General features: G+C 44.4%; 1 protein-coding gene across 1 annotated transcript in view; it reads left to right on the forward strand.

The window, feature by feature from the left end:
- Window positions 1-22,864, forward strand: part of Cfap58 (cilia and flagella associated protein 58) — a 100,245-nt gene that overhangs the window by 33,933 nt on the left and 43,448 nt on the right. The window contains exons 10-15 of the mRNA XM_006983302.4: window positions 6,621-6,782; window positions 7,906-8,052; window positions 14,828-14,968; window positions 16,000-16,223; window positions 18,956-19,067; window positions 20,993-21,097. Of these exons, the coding sequence (XP_006983364.1) occupies window positions 6,621-6,782; window positions 7,906-8,052; window positions 14,828-14,968; window positions 16,000-16,223; window positions 18,956-19,067; window positions 20,993-21,097 (891 nt within the window). The remainder of the gene's footprint in view (window positions 1-6,620; window positions 6,783-7,905; window positions 8,053-14,827; window positions 14,969-15,999; window positions 16,224-18,955; window positions 19,068-20,992; window positions 21,098-22,864) is intronic.

Genomic DNA, 22,864 nt, shown 5'->3' on the forward strand with positions numbered 1-22,864 from the left:
ATCAGTAATCTCCAGGTTCAATGAGAGACCATGGCTCAGAAAGAAAATTAGAACGGAGAAATGTTGAAGAAGACATCAGAATTGATCTCTTTTCTCCATGTGCACACACACATGCTCCTGCACACACATGCACACACACACACAAATAAATAAAACATCCTTCCTTTCCCTTAAGGACCAATACAATTCCATTTTCACTAAAGTGCTTCATCAAAAGTGACCTTTACTTTCTTGGGATTCAGTTTCCCCCGTGGTTCTTAAGGAGTTCTATGTTATCCTACGTAGTTGTCCGATCTACCTCAGTGTACTTGCTCATTGACTTTTCCAGGATAAGCATCATTCAGTTTTGAGGTCTTCATGAGTTATTTGCTAAACAGGAACTCACATACTTTTTGAAAGGATGAATGAAAAGCATAATAGGGAATTCATATGAGCTAGTAAAAAAACTCACTTTTAAGTGTCTAGATTACATTATTCTTCAGTAATGTATTTATAATACTTAACACTAGGGGTCTTCTCTGCCTAAAAATTCATGTGAAATATGTCACCCTGATGGGTGATCAGATCTGAATTTTCTTTAGCACTTGCAGCTTTGAGTGACACTCAGATAGCCTTCTCTTCCTTCTGGGCTGCAAACCCAACACTAATGTGCCCTTTGGTTCTGTCAGGTTTAGAGAAAAGAAGGCTGGATCTCAAATTCTGAAAGCCCATAGTATATTTTAGTAATTTAACTTGGCATTTGCAACGACAGAGATGATCCCCCACAGTGCCAGAATTGGATGGCTCAGCACCCCAACCCTTTCCTAATGCATTCATCTCCATCCAAATTGTCATAAAAAATGTTCCATGATATACAGAAAATCTCAGTGGCATTCACAAATAAGCACTGATTTCTTACTCATAGGTCTGTAGTGAACTGGTATAGGCTGGGTTGCTCAGATATGACTCTGGGATGTGAGTTTGGCCCTGGTGGGAACCATATGTTTATCATCTTTTAATTTATATGTGAATGATGGAAAACATGCAAAAGATACTTGATCATGCAAGCTCACTTTTCTTTCAACTCACATAATGTCCTGACTTCTCATTGGTTATAGCAAATCATATGGCAGAGTTCAACTTCATGCATGAGGAAAGATACTTCTAAGAGTTTGTGGGACAAGGGGCGTGAGGGGATATTTGAGGAACCATTAGAAAATGTACTCCAGGGTTTCAGCACATATTATTTTCATTTTTATTCTCATATCTGGAGAGAGATACAACTCCTGATCTCCACACATATGTTCATGGGCAAAGGTAGCCCAACACAAGTGCAATGTGCACACACTGTGCACACATACACACATCACATGAAAATATTGTTCATGAACTAGATATCTCTATAATGAAATAAAACTCCTTCTTTTGATACTAATTTGAATTTTATATCTAGTATGTTTAATTAGGTAGAACCCCAGAGAAGCCATGAAGGAGACATATACAATCTGCAAGCTTTCTATGTGAAGGTGAAAGAAGTGGACTGCATATCATTCTTTCCCCACAGAACAGGACTGAATTCTGATGAAAACCTAACTTTTCTTAAGTGCTTGTATTAGATGCACATGGCACGTGTGATCTGTCATAATAATGGGTTAGCATTTACTTAATGATTACTGCTATGTGTTAGGCACTTATGGGATGCCACAAATGTGTATTCTCTCTGAAATCAAATGCAGATATATCTCTCTAAGCTTGATGTAGGGAATAAAATAAGGAAGTAAGAAAAACGAGGACAAATTTGCCTGTGGCTGGGCACACAGGTCTCTTCTGTTTTCACACACAGAATCTCCCAGCTTCATCAGGAAGGTGAAGCCGGTGGCCGCAGGAGAACACACACACTGAGACAGAGGACTGTGACTGAGACGTTGACTGTACTGATGTCTCATCATACACAGGCACAGGCTCCCAAAGCCAGTGACCGACTTTCTCATCCAGGCTAGTCCACGTGATGTGGTGTCTATGCTGCTGTTTTCCAGCCTCTTCTATTGATTTTTATTTCACTCTTACTCCTGTTGGCAGGTTGTTTTAACAGAAAGAGAAACAGTAGGAGGGGGGGGGTACCAATGTAGATTCTACCCCTGTTCTGTGCTGTGTTTTCTACACTCCTTGAAGGGGCCCGTGGATGCTGGCAGCTGTGATTCTCTGACTAATAAAAATTACTAGACTTGAACGTGAGTGATCTCAGGAGTCGGGCTGCGGCACCTGTCAGTGTAATCAATTTGCTAAGCTATAGCTTCACAGCTGCCCCTCCCCCCACTTCTCTGGTACCTCATTTTAAACAGGGAGCAGTTTGATGATGAGAAGCTGAGCTGCTGCACAGCACCCCAACACAGTTAATACATTTTGGGGTTATGAACGTCTGTAGGACACTGGTTTGAATGCTTCGCCTCAGAGTAAATCGAGTCTCAACACTTAGAAATAAACTGATTTGCAGATTGTCTGTTTGCTTGGCTTCAGGACTTGCTGTTTCTTCATTGTCATTTAAATTTCGTTCATCCTCTTGGTGTGGTGACGGATTCCCATGACTCTCGGCTTCAGGAATCTAGACGAAAACTTGTGACTCTGTGCACTGTTGTGTGCAGAACGATGGCCCGTGCTGCTTGGATGCTTAAAAAAGAAAAAAAAAAAAGAAAAAAGCAAAAAAAAAAAAAAAAAATGTCCTTGCCAGCATCCTTTCTCCGGAGCATTATTCTGTCTGTGCAAAGGATCATTCTTGTTATAACATCTCTCAAAGTGATTGAACAAGCAATTTTTCCCCATTCTCTGATGTGCTGCTAGATATTCTGAATGCTGATGACACTGCTCAAAGTAGTTTCAATCTTTTCATTTCACTGACCCCATGAAAATGATGTCTTATCTCTTGTAAAGGGGCTGAATTTCAGGCTAACTTCCTTCCTTCCTTCCTTCCTTCCTTCCTTCCTTCCTTCCTTCCTTCCTTCCTTCCTTCCTTCCTTCCTTCCTTCCTTCCTTCCTTTCCTCCCTCCCTCCCTTCCCTTCCTCCCTCCCTCCCTCCCTCCCTCCCTCCCTCCCTCCCTCCCTCCCCCCCCCCCTCTCTCTCTCTCTCTCTCTCTCTCTCTCTCTCTCTTTATTTCTTCTCTCTCTCTCTCTTTCTTTCTTTCATGCTTACAATCAGGTAACAGATCCACTGATGAGTACCTCATTTAGATTTTTATGTTTATTCCTAACATATATTTTAATTACTGGGTTGATATCTTACAAAGCAGCCCGAAGTTCTGTTAAGGATCCAGAAATGCAGATTACAGCAGCGCTGGATGAAGGACTAGAATTCTTTTCACTCCTGACTATCCACACTCCTTTCCCCCAGACACACATCTTGCTCCTTGAAGCCCCACCAAACCATCCAAGCCCCTCCCCTTGGGTCTGCATATATTTTTAGCCTGGACATTTTCTGTCTGCATCAACTGAATGATAGCAGTAAACAACAATAGTAAACAATCACAGGATCTTATCGAGTGCTCTGCACAACTCTTAATTACATGCAGATAATCCTTTTTTTGTCTAATTATAATGGTCGGAGCTATGACTGGATCTTCTTTGTGTATAGATCTAGGGAGAATTGCTGCTCATGCACTTGTGTAATTTTGGGTTGATGGTGATAGCCATTGCTTTACTGAAGCTACTCATTGCTTCCACAATGATTGTGTACAAGGTGAGTTTTGGGGTGGGATGGTTAAGCACTAAGAACAAAGAGGCAGTTCTTAAGAATCATATAAATTCCTGATACTATCTGCTGGGATAGGATGTATAGCTCTATCTTCAGAAGTTATCCAGTGGCTTTCTAGTGCATGTCTCCACCACTGATTTTAACCGTTCTATAGTTGGGTCACTCACTAGAGATAAGCTTGAGGGTGGGGAATGTGTCTTGTTCCTCTTCGTAATGGTCATGCTTTTACAGTCTATCATAGTCAGGCCCTCAATCTGTGTTCATTGAGTGAATGACCAAACAGGCAAGGCAATGGACGAATATGTGAGTGAGTGAGTGAGTGAATAGGTGAGTGAATTAATGGATAGGGGTGTGAATGAATGAATAGGTGAGCGAATGAGTGAATGAATAGGTGAATGAACGAATAGGTGAGTGAATGAGTGAATAGGTGAGTGAATGAGTGAACAGAAAGGCATTTCATTTGCTTTCTGAAATGAGCAGAAACTTTGATGTTAAAATTGAATGGAAACGCTGCAGGTCTATATCATTTAAAAATCCATCGGAAGGGTCCTAAATGAAAATTTAACAGACCAAATTCAATAGCACATTCAAAGAATCATCTAGTCTGACCAAAGAGGGCTTCTTCTGGAACTGCCAAGGTAGTTTTCTATTAAGGAAAGTGGCGCTGGCAGTGTGGGAATGTAAAGTGTTACAACCATTTTGGAAAGCAATCTAGCAATGTGCATTAAAGTTAAAAATATATGTATGTCTTTTGAGCCAGTCACTCCACTCCTGGGAATCCATTTCCCAGAAGCAAGAGCGCCAATGTATGAGAATCTTTGTACAAAATGGTCATTGCAGCTGTGCTCCTGGTGGCAAAAAGTGGAAACAAGTGATTGCTCGTTGTCATGCAGTTAACCATGTGATGGTGCACATGCACACATGCTGCGGGATATTCAAGAGAATGACTTAGAGCTAGTTAATATGGTTTCCACAAGGTAACCGTCATGTTCTGAGTGTGTGGAACTCTGTACAAAAAGATGTCCTTTGCCTAAAGAATGAAAACAAACCCCAAAGCAAATACTATAAAAGGAAGGAAATCCTGGGCAGCAGACTTGCTAGCTGAATCACTTTGGAAATATTACTTCTTTTGACTTCAATTTTCCTGATTATAGGATGCCAGTGAAGGTTAAATGAATTAAAACAGGGAACGTGCCAGGGACGTAGAAGCTAACTGGTAGCTGCGAGTTATTATCGCAGTCTATTTTGTTTGTTTGTTTGTAGATCCGAGTAGAAAATGCAAAATTCAAGGAAAACCATGAAAGACGCACACCAGAATGTTAGCCTCCTTATGTTTTGTGGAGACAAGGGGCTGACATGGAATGAAGGGTGAGAAGGCCCACATAAAGATAAAAGCATGCACTTCACGTTTACGAATTGAATTTAAATTATGGCATGTGGGACTATTATAAAGAAACTCAATATTTTTTTTTTTTTTTTGTTTTTTTTTTTGTTTTTTTTTTGTTTTTTCGAGACAGGGTTTCTCTGTGTAGCTTTGCGCCTTTCCTGGAACTCACTTGGTAGCCCAGGCTGGCCTCGAACTCACAAAGATCCGCCTGCCTCTGCCTCCCGAGTGCTGGGATTAAAGGCGTGCGCCACCAACGCCCGGCAAGAAACTCAATATTTTTAAAGGAGCACTTTATTATTAAGTATATGAAATAAGGCACTTAGTAAAGCTCACCTCACTTTAACTATCTGTAAGAAGCTCTCAGCAGGTGCTTACCGATTTTAAACAACGGGTCTGATGGGAAAACACTACCAAGGGGCTGATTGGAACACATTTTCTGAGAATACTAATTCCACACTGGGGGATGGCAGGGAGAAAGTATCCATAGGACAAAAACTTGGTAACATGTTGGTCACAAGTAGCACATGCCTGGATCACAGGACCGTGGACCTGGCAAAGGTGTGTGGTCCTTTCTCACCTTTCGGTTCTGGAAAAATGCTGCTTCCTCTGAGGAGCCTTCTAGACTCATGTTGCTTGAGTATGTCCCCATCCGTCCATCCTCTGCCACATCACTCTCACCGCCAGCTGTCACCACTGACGGAAGCCACCATTGACATCCCCCAGGATGTCGTGATGGCCTACAATTTTCGTCTTTTCATGTGCTGGTGCTGTCTACACTGTAATTTAATGGATTGTTGCCCCTCTGCTAAATTGTTTTAAAGGCATTTAAAAAATTAGTTTTCCTTTAAAAAGAGTCAGTTTCTGTGGCCATTGCAGCAGAGTCATGATTATGGAAATTCTCCCTCACGAGAAACTGTGGATCATGCTGGGCTCTCAGGCCCTTATTTCTCATCTTGGTGGAGGGGATGCGGTGACGTGGCCTCTTGTCCTTTCTGGAAGTGTTGTGAGCATAGCTGATTGCACTTTCATGAAGTCTACATAACTTCCCTAATGGAAAGGGCTTGACATTAGCAAGACAGAGTTAGATGGCTGTCAAACAAAGGTCACTTTCCAGAAAACCCTCAGTGAATTCGAGAGAGCACCCTTGTAACAACTTCCTACCTCTGCACATTAAGATCTGTTAAATCCAGGGCCTCCCCTCCCTAGTGTGTGCGCGCTCGTGCACGTGCGGTGAGCAGTAGCCATTTCCAGAATGGAATTGCTCCCTTTCTTACAATCTTAGAAAATAACCATGTTAAGTTTTTATACTTGAGCATTAGTATAGTGTTTGTGAAATCCGGCCTTCACTTTTGTGTTGTGCTGATGTGATGATAGTCTCCGGCTCTCTGAGTGCTGGCGTCTCCAGCAGCCACTCTTAGATTTAAAAAAAAAAAAAAAGCCTCATTTCTCCCAAACCCATAAGCACAGATGGGCTATTTAACTGTGTTCAAACACTTTCTTCTCCCCCAGGTCCTTGCAAACATGGAAGACATTAAAGTCCGTGAAATACAGATTTTTGACTACAGGAAGAAAATTGCCGAATCAGAGACCAAACTAAAACAGCAACAAAACCTGTATGAAGCTGTGAGATCAGACAGGAACCTGTACAGCAAAAACCTGGTGGAGGCTCAGGTAAACAGTGTGTGTGTCCTCACCTGGTGGAGGCTCAGGTAAACAGTGTGTGTATGTGTCCTCACCTGGTGGAGGCCCAGGTGAACAGTGTGTGTGTGTGTGTGTGTGTGTGTGTGTGTGTGTGTGTGTGTGTGTCCTCACCTGGTGGAGGCTCAGGTGAACAGTGTGTGTATGTGTGTGTGTCCTCACCTGGTAGAGGCTCAGGTGAATAGTGCGTGTGTGTGTGTGTGTGTGTGTGTGTGTGTGTGTGTGTGTGTGTCCTCACCTGGTGGAGGCCCAGGTGAACAGTGTGTGTGTGTCCTCACCTGGTGGAGGCCCAGGTGAACAGTGTGTGTGTGTGTGTGTGTGTGTGTGTGTGTGTGTGTGTGTGTGTCCTCACCTGGTGGAGGCCCAGGTGAACAGTGTGTGTGTGTGTGTGTGTGTGTGTGTGTGTGTGTGTGTGTGTCCTCACCTGGTGGAGGCCCAGATGAGCAAAGTGTGTGTCCTCACCTGATGGAGGCCCAGGTGAACAGTGTGTATGTTCTTACATTTTGATTTCTCTCTACACTGGGTTTAAAGAACTTACTATTGTTCTGATGGCAGCAGCATTAGACAAGACTAAGAAACCCTGCTCAAGCTACCTGAAGAAGCATCAGTTTATACACACTGTAAAGTTGCTGGAAATGGGAGTGACGCAACTCGATAGGACACAGAGAGCATGGCCTCCTTTAAATCGCGACGTAGGATTGTCACTGTGCTCTTGGGTTTTAGAACGCTTGGTAGCTGCCAAGGCTCAGAGTGCAATTGTCCGTATTCATTCCTGTTTAAATTGCAGAACCTGGCTTTGGAATCTCTTTGCAATGATTTTTGTGCTTCTGATTTGTTCCTGTGTGTGTTGCATATGTATGTGTTTGCACATGTGTGCTGTATATGGCACTGTTTATGTTGTGTATGTCTCTTGAGGCTCTTCTCTGTCATCGCTAGAAGGTACTTGGATGTTGACGGGCATATGGGACAAAGGAATAGCCCAGTCAGGTTTGGTCAGATATTGTTTTTTTGAGAGAGCTCTTAAATAAATGTTGAACTACCGTGGGGAGGATGCTGTTTGTTTGGCTTCCAAACCTTTCTCCCTTCCTTTCGTTAGGATGAAATAACAGAGATGAAGAGAAAGTTAAAGATCATGACGCATCAGGTGGACCAGCTGAAGGAAGAAATCTCCACCAAGGAGGCTGCACTTGTGAAGCTGCATCTGGAGCAGCAGCGCATCGAGAAGGAGAAGGAAACACTGAAGGTACCAGGCTTACAGCACACGCTTAGGCTGGCATCTTCCTGGTGGAGGCAGTTTCCTGCTCACCGGAAGCAGCAAGAGCAACCAAGGAAGGCTGCTTGTAGTCTCAGTTGCTAATCTCCAGAAGCCACCCACACCAGGTCCTGGGAGGATCACCTCTGCCGTCTCAGGAATGGTGATAATCATAGGTGATGGTCCTAGGCCAGCGGGAGAGGAGACTGGTGGAGGCCCACGGCTCCTAGCTCATTTATGACCACCATGCCTCAATGGAAGAGAAGCTAGCATATCGGTAGTGCCCAGGAAGCCCTTGACTTTATAGACTACTTAACCACCCATTTGTATTCACAAACCATGATGAACCCTGTGCTCAGGCCCAACACCCTCAGATGCCACTCTGGGCTTTCAATCAGATGATATTTGTCCATCTGTCCCTAAGCAGGTGACTTTTCTGTCTGCAGTGTTGTTCCCTATCAGGTGCTAGAGCTTTTCCCTCTCTTGGTTTGTCCTGGACCAGGTTCATAGATGGCTTTGCATCTAGGGGTCTCAGACCTTTGCAGCCTCTCCTTCTGGGAACACCTGTTTCCAAAGATCTTACTAAGACACACTTGTTTATTTAGTTGCTTTTTTATGATTCTGGGGGTGAATGCACACCCTTGTACATCCAAGACCTTCTACTACTGAGCTATATATCCAGCCCTTGCTTTTTTGAGATAGAGTCTTGCTAAGTAGCTCAGGCTGGCCTCAAACTCATGATGAGCCTCTGGCCTGTACTTCTCCCTCTCCTCCTCCTCTCTTCCTCTTCCTCCTTCTCTTGTTTCTTCAAAATTAATTCATTTTACATCCCAGTTTCCCCTCCCTCCTCTCTTCCCAGTGTCCTCCCCTCATCCCCCCTCTCTTCCTATCCCACAATCCACTCCTTCTCTATTTCTGTTTAGGAAAGGGCAGGTCTCCCATGAGTATCAACAAAACATGGCGTATCAAGTTGTAGTAAGACTAAGGACCTCCCCATGCATTAAGGCTGGGCAAGGGGACCCAATATGAAGAATAGGGTCCCAGAAGCCTGTAAAAGAGTTGGAGACAACACTTGTTCCCACTGTTAGGAGTCCCACAAGAGGACCAAGCTACACAACTGTAACATATATGCAGAGTGCCTAGGTCAATCCCATGCAAGCTCCCTGGTTGTTGGCTTAGTCTCTGTGAGCCCCTGTGAGCCTAGGTTAGTTGATTCTGTGAGTTTTCTTGTGGTGTCCTTGACCTCTCTGGCTATGATCCTTTCTCTCCATCTCCAGGATTCCCCTTACTCTGCCTAATGTTTGGCTGTGGGTCTGCATCTGTTTCCATCAGTTCCTGGATGACACCTTTCTGATGACAGTTGGGTTGGGTACCATTCTGGTCTCAGGAGATGGCCAGTTCACTGCCTGTACTTCTTTAGTTCTGGGATTACAGGCAGGTACCTCCACATCCTAATAGGCAAGCCCTTTAAACCTACTAGTTTAGAATATTCTGCATACACTAAGACAATAGAAGATAGAGTTCCTGTCTACTTCATCTGACCAAGGAACTAAAAAGAGAATATCTAAGACAGTGATGAAATTTTTATGTAAACAATACACATGCATAATACTTATAGATTTGTAAGAGCCACCTGAACCTTTACAGTGAGTCAGAGACAGAGTGCTATGGTTTCTGCAAACAGTAGCTTTCAAAGAAAGACATTGTCATGAAAATGTGCACGCACCATCACACAGGTTTAATGCCACATTTCCTTGATTCTAGAATGCCGTAGTTTGAAATATGTACTCTTAATTTAATGACAGGCTTGGCATCCTAATGATAGGTTTTCATGGAAATGGAATTGTTGCATTAAATTAATTTAAGGCACATTTGGTTTGAGAAAGATTAAACTATAACAAAAGTGCCTTTACGAAAAGGATGTGGTAGTTGATATATTTATCTGGGACTTTCATCTCCATCACTCCAGCTCATGAAAAAGAATGGAAAGTTCTTCATTAAAGTTTATTGATATGAGAAGAACTTTAAAAACTTTGAAAATATTCTGCATCTTTGTCTTTATTCTTGCTCAAAAGTTGTTTAAATGGGGGACAGTTTGTTTTATCCCAGAGTCAATAGCAGGATGGGGTTTAGTTACTGTTGAACAAATTAGAAAAATCTCATTATAAACCCTGCTGCACCAGGGGACTTTTGGACCACATTAGCAAGGCTTTGGTGTAATAAGCCTTGCTAATTGGTATATCATCTCTTTCTCTTAGAGGATGCACTGATTCTCATCTCTACTTCCCAAGTGATGCCCAATTCAGAAGATTAACCATCAGCCCACAGTGAAGTCCAAGATGGAATTAAGTGCTTCCTACAGAATCTCACTCTAAAATAAACAGCCTCCCAGACAAAAGATCAATTACTTCTAATTCTTTCAAGTTCGTTGTTGATGATATCTATTTTAATGGTGCCTTCCACTATTAGGCATCTATAAATATAATGCCAAAGAAACATCATAATAAAATACAGGGCAGTAGGTTGTATATTTATGCATCCCCAGGCAAGCAGAGTGGGTGAATAGTAGACATGACAGTAACTAAAAAGCTTCTGCTTTGGAGGTGAACTCCAAAAGGGGAGTCTCAGATCTGGATGGCTTTTGGCCACCGGTTATAGGAAGGTGGTGGTTTTAGATGGGCTGTGGAAGTGGAATTACCAGCATTCTCATTGAGGTAAGGATGGGGAACAGAGAAAGAATTAAGCTTGTTTGATTTCTTATCTGAGGTTGTCCAAGGGTGACTGGTCATGGTGCTGTGAATATGGGTGATTCTGGCCTAACGTTAAGCCTGTTTGACATTCCTTAGAACACTATGACAGCTCACATTCGGAGTTCCAGCCTATTGATGGATTTTTGACTAAGAATTTGAATCACATTTCCACACAGGCCTCTGGGTTGCAAGTATCTTCAGTTTGAGACTGAAAACCCCAGAGGAAAGAGCAGTTTCTCTAGTAACTTTGCCCCCAAAGACTTTATCTTTTATTCTCCAAACGATGTGGGTACATAATCCCTTTGGAGGGGCACAGCCTCACGGACTCAGTAGATCATGAGATGCACTTTTTAGGATAACCCAACCCACTGCCTCCCAAAACCTCCAGAGAGACAGTTGTCGTAGGGGGTCATCTGCACCCCACTCACTCCCCTTATCTGAACAGTTTCACTCTTTGCATCTTTCTTTCCCCATTTCTGTTATCATCAGTCTCTACTGCCTCGGATCATAGACACTGTCAGTGCGTCACACCTCCGACAGCGTGCCAGGAGATCTCTGTAGATCAGGCTCAGTCCTCATCCTTTAGTTCATCTTGTCCTCATCTTGTTTCATCTACACTGAAGGAGCCATCTCATCTGCAATGTCTGCCTTCCTGTCCTAACAAGCCCCCGATGCTGTCTCACCTCTTCCCAATCATCCTGCATCTGTTTGACAGTGCTTTGATTCTCTGTGAATAATGCAGCAGCAAGTTCTCTGCCTCCAGAGCTCAGTAGCATATTAGGGACTGGCCTCAGGGTACCGCATACTTCCACTTAGTGACTCTGTGCCAGGACATGAATGGGGAGCTGTCATCCATGGGAGGTAGTGGGGTGAGGGCAAGAAAAGGTCTAATTACACCCCTGGGTGAAGACTTCAGGAGGTCCATGCCCTAGCCAGTGAGACTCTCCCAAATCTGGCTCTTGAGATATGATTTATGTCTAGAGTCATATTTGATGATAATCAGTCCATAAGCACTGATTTCAAAATTGTGTAACGCTGAAGCTGAACAAAATTGTCAGTGAAGGGCGTGTCTCGTCGTCTCGTTGTCACCTCCTGCCACCAGTAGTGCATTTGGCAGGTGCAGAAACTCCAGGTCCTACCTGGGATGTTGCCTGATGGGTGTAGAGCAGTTGGGTCCATAGCGGCTGTCACCCTTCCTGAGAGGCAGTTCAGATTTATAACCGCTAAATGTATTAGGCCCTAGGTATTTTGTTGATGCTAACATTTGCTGCCAATGCATAATGCCACATCTTGTTTACAGCCCATAAATTTATGACATAAGGACACCACTCAAAATTTTGATCTATTACGAAAAAGGTGCCCAGCAATGCCTGGCGCGTGGCTGGTTTTACATTTCAGACAGATACTTTTACACACTGTTGATTGCATTTTAATATAACAAGGGTTTCATTTCGTTCTGCTGATGGATTCTGATCCACTCTTGGCACTTAGGAACAGAGAAGTGAGTGTGCAGAGATGGGAAAATAAAAGTTTTATGAAGGGAAGCTTGAGCCAAACAGGTATTTCATTGATGTCTTCACTGTCACCTTAAATGATTGTAGAACCGGAAAAGGCTGGTTTCTCACTCTCTTTTCTAACAGGCACTCCCCTCGAGTGCTAAATACTAGACCAGATCTTTTCTCAGTCAGTATTTCATTTTGCTTATCCCTGGATCAAAACACATTTCATGAATGAACACACAAAATGTCATCAAAGACAGCCTGGTTTCACAGTAGCTAGTTGTACTTACCATGCACACGACACATCTAACAGAGGGTGTGTGCGATCTCTTACCGCTTGGATAAGCTGCAGTATGGAGTTTATGACTCCTGGCCCTCAGAGCCTAGAATCAGGCTTTAACCTCAGTTGGGCTGCTTCATACACCTCCTGTTATTTTGGCACGCTTGAGTGTGGGGATCCCAATAGTTACCTGAAGGGAAAAAAGTATAAGCCCTGCGCTGTCATTTGTAGCAAATCGCACACCCATTGGAGGCTTAACATCTTCCCATCACCACCCTTGTGATTACAGGGGCGGGGCGGGGGGAGGCAGAGCTCCTCCTTCTCATTCCTCTCCCCTGTACTAACTGGTTAGCAGTCCTACCTGTCCTTCCTGGCCGGGCATGGAACCCCCCTAAGACACATTCTTCTTTTCTTTGCCATGGGAAGTACTGGTTCCTTGAGGCATACTCTCCACAATGTATTCAATCACAGGACCCTTCCCAGGCCTGCCCAGCTGTTTGTCAGCCTCTCTTCCTCCCAATCTGGCCCTCTGATCCAGCCACATAGGGGGCACTGTGTTCTGTCCGCTCAACACACCAGATGTTTCAGTTTGCCCGAGCTAGTTCATGTAGCCTGACTGTTGGATGCCTCCCTCCAACACACACCTCTCCAGCTGGCCATCATCTGTCACCTGCCAAGGACTTGACTCGTTCTTCTCTGTCAACCCCAAGGAGGCATATAACCTCCTTCTCGTGTGTGCTCACGCCCCTTTCTGCACCAGCAGATGGCATGTTCCTGCAGTTGTTAGCTACATCAGTCATCTTCAGTGGGTAATGAATACTGTCTTACTCATCTTTTGTGTTTGATTTGTAGCTCTTGGATGCAGGCAGTAGACAGAGCACAGGTTTTTTTGCATCAAAAGATCCTGCTTGGATATCTAAACTTCACTATTTACTAACTCAGTGACATTGGCTAAATTATGTGCCTCCCTTTGTCTCTGTGTGGGGACGCACAGTATCGTGCTTGGCATATTGTAAGTCACTTGCATGCTGTGCGGTTGATAGAAGTGGCTTTAATGGGAGGAATTTTCCTTTCCTAATTTAATATCCCGTTTCCCCATTTTCCTGTATTTCTAGTTAACTCCACCTTAGCCTCCAGTTAACCTTGACTGAGGCGTGAACGCTCTGAGAAAGCATCTCTGAGGTCACTGTTCGGTGATGGCTTTTTCTTTGACTTCCTGTGATACCAACTCACTGTTTAAATGATAGAAAAGAGACTGGCTCATGCGTGCGTGCGCACATGCGTGTGCGTGTGCGTGTGTGTAGGGGCAGAGGCTGGGGAAATAGTCAGGGAAGTGCTTCTGTGCAAGCATGCTAGTTGGATCCTTAGCACTCATGTAGAAAGCTGGGCACAGACAGTGGCACACATGCAGAATCCCAGTGCTGCAGAGTCAGGAATGAGTGGATCCTGGGGCTTGCTGGCCAGGCATCCTAGTCAAATTGCTGGGCAGATAGGGCCCAGTGAGAGACCAACACATGACACTGACCTCTGGCTTTCATCCAAATGTGCACCTGCATACACACGTATGTGCACACACACACCTAAACACTCACAGATACAAAAATAACAAATAGGATCCTGAAAATGGTTGCCTGAACTCAACAATGTGCATATTATTTGTATACTGCTTGTATATCATATCTTCATTTCTGCATTGGAGATGTCTTAGAATGTTTTTTAATATATATCATAACATCCCCTCTGTCCTGTCAAAATGTTTTTACAAGAGAGAGGCTTAGTTGTTACTTTTGACTAATTCAATTCATTCTCACAATAGACCCTCTCTTTGCAGTGAGTGTGCTGGTTGTGGTAGGACCACTAGAGAAACTGGGACATGTAGAGACCTTCCCTGTTCTCACCCACACCCCACTCCTGAACTGTTCTTAGTGAATTGTGGTGGGGAGGGGAGTATGCTGTTGAATCCCATGAGACCCCTTCTGTGCTCATACAGAAGAGTGATAGGGAAACCCTCAGGGCACAGCTTCCAGAATAACCAGGATTATTGTAATGGGCATTGTTCTTAGTGGGTATGCATGCACAAGCACACTCAGCTTGTTTGGGTTAGGATAGCACTTGAACTCTGTTAAATGGAGCATGAGAGGAACGCAGAAGCATGGCCGTGCAGCCAAATCCAGCCCACTGGTCCTGCTTAGGCTACTGCTCACTGCAATGTGTCTGAATCACCCACTCTCTGCCAGGCCGAGCTACAGAAGCTGAGACAGCAAGCCCTGGAGACCAAACACTTCATTGAAAAGCAGGAGGTGGAAGAGAGGAAACTCTTGCGCATCATCGCCGAGGCTGACGGGGAGAGAGTGAGGCAGAAGAAGGAATTAGACCAGGTAGATGCTCCTCGTCACGCCTCCACTAGTAACCATGAATCCATTGCCCTTTGCAAAGCCATGTTTGAAGATCAGCCGTAGAGTCTCAGGCTGACTGTGAAATAGTTATCCATTCTGTTCACACTTATGAGCACTTCCTGGCATCAGTTATCCTTCTAAGCACTGGGGACACATTGGCCAATATAACCATAGTTCCTTGTTTTCAGAGAGTGTAAGCTCTAACATAATTTAGCTGCCCATACATAAATGCCATTCATAATTACATGATAGAAATTCAAGTGTATAATTTTAGGATTTGAAAAACAATTTTTTTTTGAAAAGAGAAAAGGTCTCCCTGTGCAACCTAGGCTGGTCTTTAATTGGTTATCCTCCTGCCTCAGCCTCCTGAATTCTGGGACTGCACATTACAGGCTTGTGTCACCACACTTTACTAAAAGTCAGAAATCTAGATGCTCACAGGGTCCTGTCAGGGAGAAGTTGGTCAGTGTGACAGGTAAGATGTGATGGAACTTGACAAGAGTTGGCCTACCAGGAATGCATTCAAATTGAAACATTCTGGAAAATGGGGTTGGAGGCACTGGAGCAGAGGCTCAGGGGCTAAGAGCACTGATTGTTCTTCTAGAGGACTGGGGTTCAAGTCTCAGGACCTGAATGATGGTGCACAGCCGTCTGTAACCCCACTGCCAGGAGATCTGATGACCTCCCCTCCAGCCTCTGTGGGCACTGCACGAACCAGGTACACAGACATGCATACAGGAAAAACATCCATGCACATAAAAATAGATAAATTAAAAAATAGCCTGGGAAAAGCAAACAGAAGGACACAGCTTTAGGCCAAGCATTACCGAATTACCAGACCATGGCTACAGCAATTGGAGAAGTGCCATGTTGAGTATCCAGTGGGATATTTTCAGTGTCCTGCCCACCGGGAACGTGTAGACAAGCAGTAGATATTTGTGGACGGATTGGATGCTGCTGTCATGGTGGAAAGGGAGACTTTTTTTCCATTCCAAGAGGCCATGTCTTTCCAGGTCATCAGCGAGAGAGACATCCTTGGGTCTCAACTTGTTCGGCGCAATGATGAGTTGGCCCTGTTATATGAGAAGATCAAGATCCAGCAGTCAGTGCTGAACAAAGGCGAGACCCAGTACAATCAGAGGGTGGAGGACATGCGCATCCTCAAGCTGGAGATCAAGAAGCTGCGCAGGGAGAAGGGGATCCTCGCCAGGAGTGTGGCTAACGTGGAGGAGCTCAGGTAAGAGATGCTCAGGGCAGTCTATGGGGACCCCCTACAAAATGACCTTGTGTGGGTCTTTGAAGGCTTTAAGCAAATGACACAAAATAGACTTCACAGGACGAAAGGGTCCATTGGATAAGAATAACTCTTCCAGAAATTCTCCCTTGTGCTCACACTTTGTGTCACAGAAACAGGCCAGTCTCCTCCAGGGGGTGTGGAGGACAGCAAAAGGGTCATTAAAACACCCTTCTGGCTCTTTCAAAAAAAAAAAAATTTCAAATCAAAGCACAAACACAAGCAAACACCAATGAGTTACAATTCAGAATGTTTTCCCCCTCAGTGAGTTCTTTGGAATTCCTTTAATCAGGCAGCATGCAAGAGACTGAGCATCAATATTTAAATGCCATCTTGCTAATGTATGCACGTCTTTTTTTCTTGGAATAACATATATGATAGAAAGAGGTGGAAAATTTAATTTTATTACTCTCTGAAAATCTGTTTCCTTAAAAGGTGGCCAAATTTCCTACCTGCCTCTTGATTCATCTTCTGCGGCTTTCACTTAGCTCCACCTTCCTTCTTGAAATCTTGCACCACACAGCATCTGCTTTCCCTGTGGGAAAACATCCTCATGTTTCCTATGAGCCATTTCAGGGAACTGAATGAGAGATCTGGCATTCCCTGGTGACTCCCCTTATTCCCCATAGACTTGGAGAGGTGCAGCTTCTCCTGGGCCACTGTGGGAGAAGGATGTGGTTTGGATCTGCTTCTTCTATTAATTAGAAGAAAAGATACTTCTGATGCTCAGATGCAGGAGTTGGGAGCTTGCCACTATCAAGGATGGATCGATCCTTTTGTTTTTGGAGTTGTTTGTCTTCCAGATGATGAATGTAGTACATATTCATTGTAGAACATGTGGGAGATGCATGAAACACACACAGAAGGGATTAGAAACATTACTACTCAGAGAGAACCCCATTGACGTATGAGCGACAAGTGGGCTCATTCTAAGTGGCCACTGAATGACCTTAAGGTCTGTCATTACATTTGTCAGCCACGAGTTATTTTTATGACATATAAAAAGGACCAAATTCGATCTGTTGCTAGTCAATATTACTAGTTTGTTGATAATGGATTTTATTTCCCCTTCCAAGGAGAGGGCAGTCTCATAAAGGATGGAGACCACGCAGCCCTGCTGTCCACCAGCTGTGTGACCTTGGGCAAATTGTTAAATGTCTCTGAAGTTTGGACTTGTAGTTACAGTTAAAGGTAGTAGAAACAAACACAATGTACCTCACAGAGTCTCCTCCACAGTCAGGCCTCAAGTATGGCCGCTCATACGTTTTCCTTCCTCTTCCAGGGATGTTCTAGAAAAGCAAAGTGTTAAAAATATGCTTTTAATTCTAAGCAGCTTGTTCTGCACTCCCTGTTGAGTGAACATCATGCAGTTAATTCTAATGGTTTGTCTTGTTAATGAGGGGAAGTTGCATTATTGGTTTAAATGAAGCAATTAAGTAAAAGAGATAGCTTCATGTTAGTAATCTGCACACCCACAGCAGAGGAGGACAGAGAGGGATGTCTTTATCACATGAGTCAAAGCAAGCATCGTCCCTTCTCCTTCTCCAACAAAGGTTGACTAGAATCGCTCAGGATACTGAGGGTGGAAGAGATAGTCTACCTATTAACTAGAGATGCCTGAAGATTTTGGAAACATATCTGAAACAGAGCTGGGGCTCCAGGGATTTTTTTTTTTTTTAGCCACTCATGCTTGGTGGCTGTGGGACATAAGGTAGGATATCTTCATTGCTCTAAACTCAGAGTCTCCAAATCCAGGCTGCAAATTGGAATTACCTGCAGGGCTTTTCAAATCCATGAAATGCAGGCCCTGCACCATACCCCATATAGCAGAAGCCCTCTGGGGAGTGGGTCCAGGCAGAGGGATGTTGGGAGCACTCCACGTGACCCCACTATGAAGACGGAAGCAGGGGACCATAACTGGGGCTGGCATCTCGCTTGCACTACAGTAACTTGCAGGCAGGTATGGAGCTTGCAGTGTAGTGTTCGCTGACCACTACTGTAGAGAAAGAAACACTGAAATGTATCTTGGGACTCTCAGGGTTCACTTCCCGACCTGGTTCCTTTCATGCGCTTCTAAATTCCTCGAACGTTCAGAATCAAGATTCTAAAGGCTGCTGTTGCTCAGAGCTAAGGCAGTTCCTGAACTCCAAACGAATTAGTATTCTTTGTGCCCTGTGTAGGTTGGGGAAGCTGGCCTTTCTCAGTGCTAACAAGTTTCTTAGTTCCAGCTTTTTATGCCAGATACAGTGTGTCTATGGTATGACTAATGAATTCATTAGTTTTTTTTTCATGTGTGTGTGTGTTGTACACATGCATGTTTGTGGGCATGCATGTGAATGTGCACACGGGAAGCAAAGGTTGGTATCCGGTGCATTCCTCAATGGTTATCTACTTTACTTATGAGATAGATCTCTTGCTGAATCTAGAACCCACAGATCCAGTCTGACTGGCAAGCCAGCTTATGAGGGGGGATCATCTGCCTCAGTCTTCCCAGTGGTGGGATTATGGGTGGGCCAATATACCTGGTTGGCTTTTATATAGGTTCTGGGGATTTGAACTCTGGTCCTTATGAATTCAGGGCAAGTGTTTTACACATCGAGCCATCTGCCAGTTCCCTGTAGCAAAGATAACATATTCAAGGGAATTCTTTGCTAAGCAAAGCTTGTTTTATCCAGGCAGGAGCTTTTCCACATGCAAAGAGAATTCTTGAAGGAGAGGACGAGATGCCGAGCCCTGGAGGAGGAGCTGGAGAACCCCATGAATGTGCACAGATGGAGGAAGCTGGAGGTACCACCTGCTGGAGCATCCTTCCTGCTCCCTCCTCCCCACTCACTCAAGACTTCTAACCTAAAGCAGGACGAGAGGTTCCCTTTAATTTAATGATATGCAAATTGTCACCTACAGTGTAAAACTGGATCAAATGTAAATTGGGTTGTTTTAGAACCAGATGGCTAATTTGAGTTTGGCTTTAAAAGTCTTGGACAAAATCCTACCTGCCCCTAAAAAAGACCCCATGAAAGCTGTGCATTGCTTTCATTGATGGGTATGTATTTTGCTTTTCAGGTAGTTTTGAGTTTTGGATTGACTATTAATTGTGTTTAGCAATATCTCCCACCAATGTCTTAGCCATCTTCCAATTGGTTTTGCACTCTTCCATTTCCTGCAGGAAATTCTGTTTGGTGACTCAATCCTTTCAAAGGCCTAGACTGTGTTAGCCAAGCCCTTTCTGTTAGGATCTGGCAACAGAGTGGAAAGTTCCACTGGCAAAGGATGGGTAATTGACTTTGTACTCTGTGGCTCCTGCTAGGCATCATGACCAACCCTGCAAATAACAGCCACAGACCAGCTCTGCTTGGTCAAGACAAGGGTGAACCTCTCTTTTAGTTGTACATAGCCATGTGGTGCCAAAAGGGACTTTGGCTAAATTACCAATTACCATGTTGAGAAATATAAGTCGATGTCACAAGAAAGTTCAGTAAGAGGTGGAAAAATCATCCAAATAGGGTTTTATTTTTATTTTCTTTTAATGGAGAAAGTATTAAAGTTAATGCATTATAAATTGAGTAAATACAAGGCCTGAATTTTAACAACATCCAGGGCTGCCAAGTGAATGTATGCCAAATCCTGTCCAGCTATGTGGGCATCAGCTGGTGCTGGGTAAGCAAAGTCAGAGTCAATGAAATGTCATCTTTATTCCTCTTTAGTGCCCAAAGTGGCACAGCTTACTAACCCGGTGATTACCATGGATCTGCCTGGGAAGTGGAGCTGAAGATCTCACACCTGCTTATATCACATTAGCCTATTCCATGTGTTCTCATGTAGATCTTGGAAATTTCCAACTCCATGTCAATTTCTATTTAAAACAATTAAGGACTCTGAGAGGTGGTTGAAAATATCCAGCTGCTAGATTAATTCAAAGTGTCAGTATGGCTGAAAGCAAAGCCTTGGCTCCAAGTCCAGAGGGCAAACGATGAGCTTACATCTGTAGCTCTTGTTTGGGAGAAACACACATAGCTACTGAAGGAGCGTCAAAGCTGTCCAGGTTGATTCCATTTGAGTGCTAAATGCCACAGCTGTATTCTGCTGCCTCCCCTTAGCAGATGCCACATCCTGGAATCCTTTCCCATTGTGGGCTCTATGGAGTCTGCTGGTTGACAATCATCAGAGGGGGAACTCCAGAGTTGATTGATTTCGGGAAGTCAGTCCTATGGAAACCTGAGGTGACAGGGAGAGCTCAGAGCATCATAACGAGAACCACAGACTTTGAGCAGTGCACGTCTTGAGTCCAGCTCGGATTCTTCCCAGCCTTGGCAAATGACTTCTTTGCTCCTAAATGCTCCTGTCTGTAAAAGGGGAAGACTGATATCTCCTCACACAGTCACATGGCTAAAATGTGATATTATGTGGGAAGCACCAAGCATCACACATGGTTGCATGATGATTAGGGTCTCCTCTTCTGGCAGAACAAACACACTCACTTTTCCTCCCTGGGTTAGTCAGAGCCATGGTCGAGACAGCGGGGAAACTGTGGTCTGCTTTTGGGAGCAGGAATGTACGGCAGTGTCGTTTGCTATGCCCTTTTCCCTTTTGGCTTGAATTCTTTATGTACTAGGTCTTCAAGTGGGGAAGGCATTCGAATAAAGCACTAATTACTGCGCACAGACCACATTGCTCTGAAACTGATGCTCTCTCCCGTTGTTCTCCTTGGACAGGCCAGTGACCCCAGCACCTTTGAGCTGATCCAGAAAATCCACACCCTGCAGAAGCGCCTCATCAGCAAGACAGAAGAGGTGGTGGAGAAGGAGCTTCTCCTTCAGGTACCCATGTCATTGTTTGTGCTCCCCAAGCAAGCATGGCCATCTCCAGGATCCTCAGAGCAGTGACTGGGCAGCGCTGCATGCCTCGTCCTAAACTGTAGATGGCAACAGCGACTCACACAAGGAGAACAAACAGCCTAATTAATTGTTCTTTTATGCTGCGATCACTGATATTTCAAGAATCCCAGAAAATTAAGTTCAAGGCTAGACTTACTGCAGTCGGGTAATGTGAACATTTTTCTCACTTTCCTACGGTTCTATTATTTGTCAAATTATTTTAACCGCTTTTCTTCCTACCTTCATGTAGTGTGAAGTGCTGTGATTTCAATTTTGAAAACAGTTTTCACATAGAGCACAAATGATCTGCCTACAGGAGGATCTGTGTGAATGAAGCAGAACGATGTGTTTGGGGATGTGATATGTGTGTGTATGTGGGGGGGGGGTATGCATGGGGCAAGGTATGTGCATACTAGTGCACATTCATGGGAAGGCTAGATGAGGATGCTGGGCATCTTCCTTATAGCCACCCACCATATTCCCTAGAAATAGGTTTTTTTCCCAGTAAGCCTGAATCTTGACTAGGCGGCCTGGTGAACAAGCTCCACTTGTCTCAGTCCTCCTGATGCTGGGGTTACTGGCATGCATGGGTGTAGAGGATTCAAATTCAAGTCCTCACACTCGAATAGTAAGAGTTCTTACCCACTGAACCATCTCCCCATCCTGACTTCGAGAATGTTAGGAAGTAAATTCTGGCATTTTACCAGGCATTGGGACCACCCCCACCAGATGCTGCTGACACTGTCGCTCCTCCTACCCCTTCAGCCCCTCCCCCATAGCCCCTCCCCCTTTCCTCCCCCTCTCTCTGCTTCTCCTCCGCCTTTACTAGAACATCCCTTACTGTGTGCTGGCTACTGTGTGGTGTGGAGGCTTTAGCTACCCTGTCTCATTTCATCTGAGCAGCTCATGTGTGAGTCTTACCACCCACAGTTGGTGGTAAGAAAGTTGGGGCCTGGAAATTTAACAATGAGGTAAGAACGGCAGTGCTGGCATCAGGTGGTCTGGATTGGCATTCTGCTTCTGCTGGCTTGCAGCTATTTGACTGTTATTTCTCTGCACCTGAGGTTCTCAGTCTATATTAAGGACAACAATACAATCCATGAAAATGAGTGTTGTAGGCACCAAAGGACCTTAGCGTCACACTGAGTTCATGTTAGATACCGATTGCAATGTGACGTTAATTATTGGCGACCATTCATAGGAGTAGAAACTACACGTGTGCAGGAGGAGCCTTTTGCTTCTCTTCTACTTTGTATTTGACCTTAGCTGTGTTTTCCCTAAAGTTGGCTGGACAGTACAGCACACAGCAATCGGGACCTTACTGCATGGAGTGAGCATAATATTTTCCTCCTCTCTGGAAGATGAGCACAGTGATGGAGAGGGCAGGTCCAGGAGTGGGGAAGCACTGTCTTCAAGAGTTGATGGTTCAATGACTTAGGGAGAATCAGAGACGTTTTTCAAACATTGCTTTCCCTTCTGTAAAGCAGGGATCGTAGCACCAATTAAAGGAGCATACCTAACTTGGGGGTCTTGTGCCAATCAGAGCACAGGCACTGGAGACTCACCAGAGTGTGAACTGTGACTCTAAAAATGCTAGGATGATGTACCATCCCAAGGCCAGGCAGCTGGAGAGCAAAGGCTTGAGACTCCAGCCAGCCAGTCACCCCAGAACTCATATTTCCCATGGCTTCACTCTCTTGCCTATTCTGT

Source organism: Peromyscus maniculatus, chromosome 1, assembly GCF_049852395.1.
Source record: "Peromyscus maniculatus bairdii isolate BWxNUB_F1_BW_parent chromosome 1, HU_Pman_BW_mat_3.1, whole genome shotgun sequence".
NCBI classification, from domain to species: domain Eukaryota; kingdom Metazoa; phylum Chordata; class Mammalia; order Rodentia; family Cricetidae; genus Peromyscus; species Peromyscus maniculatus.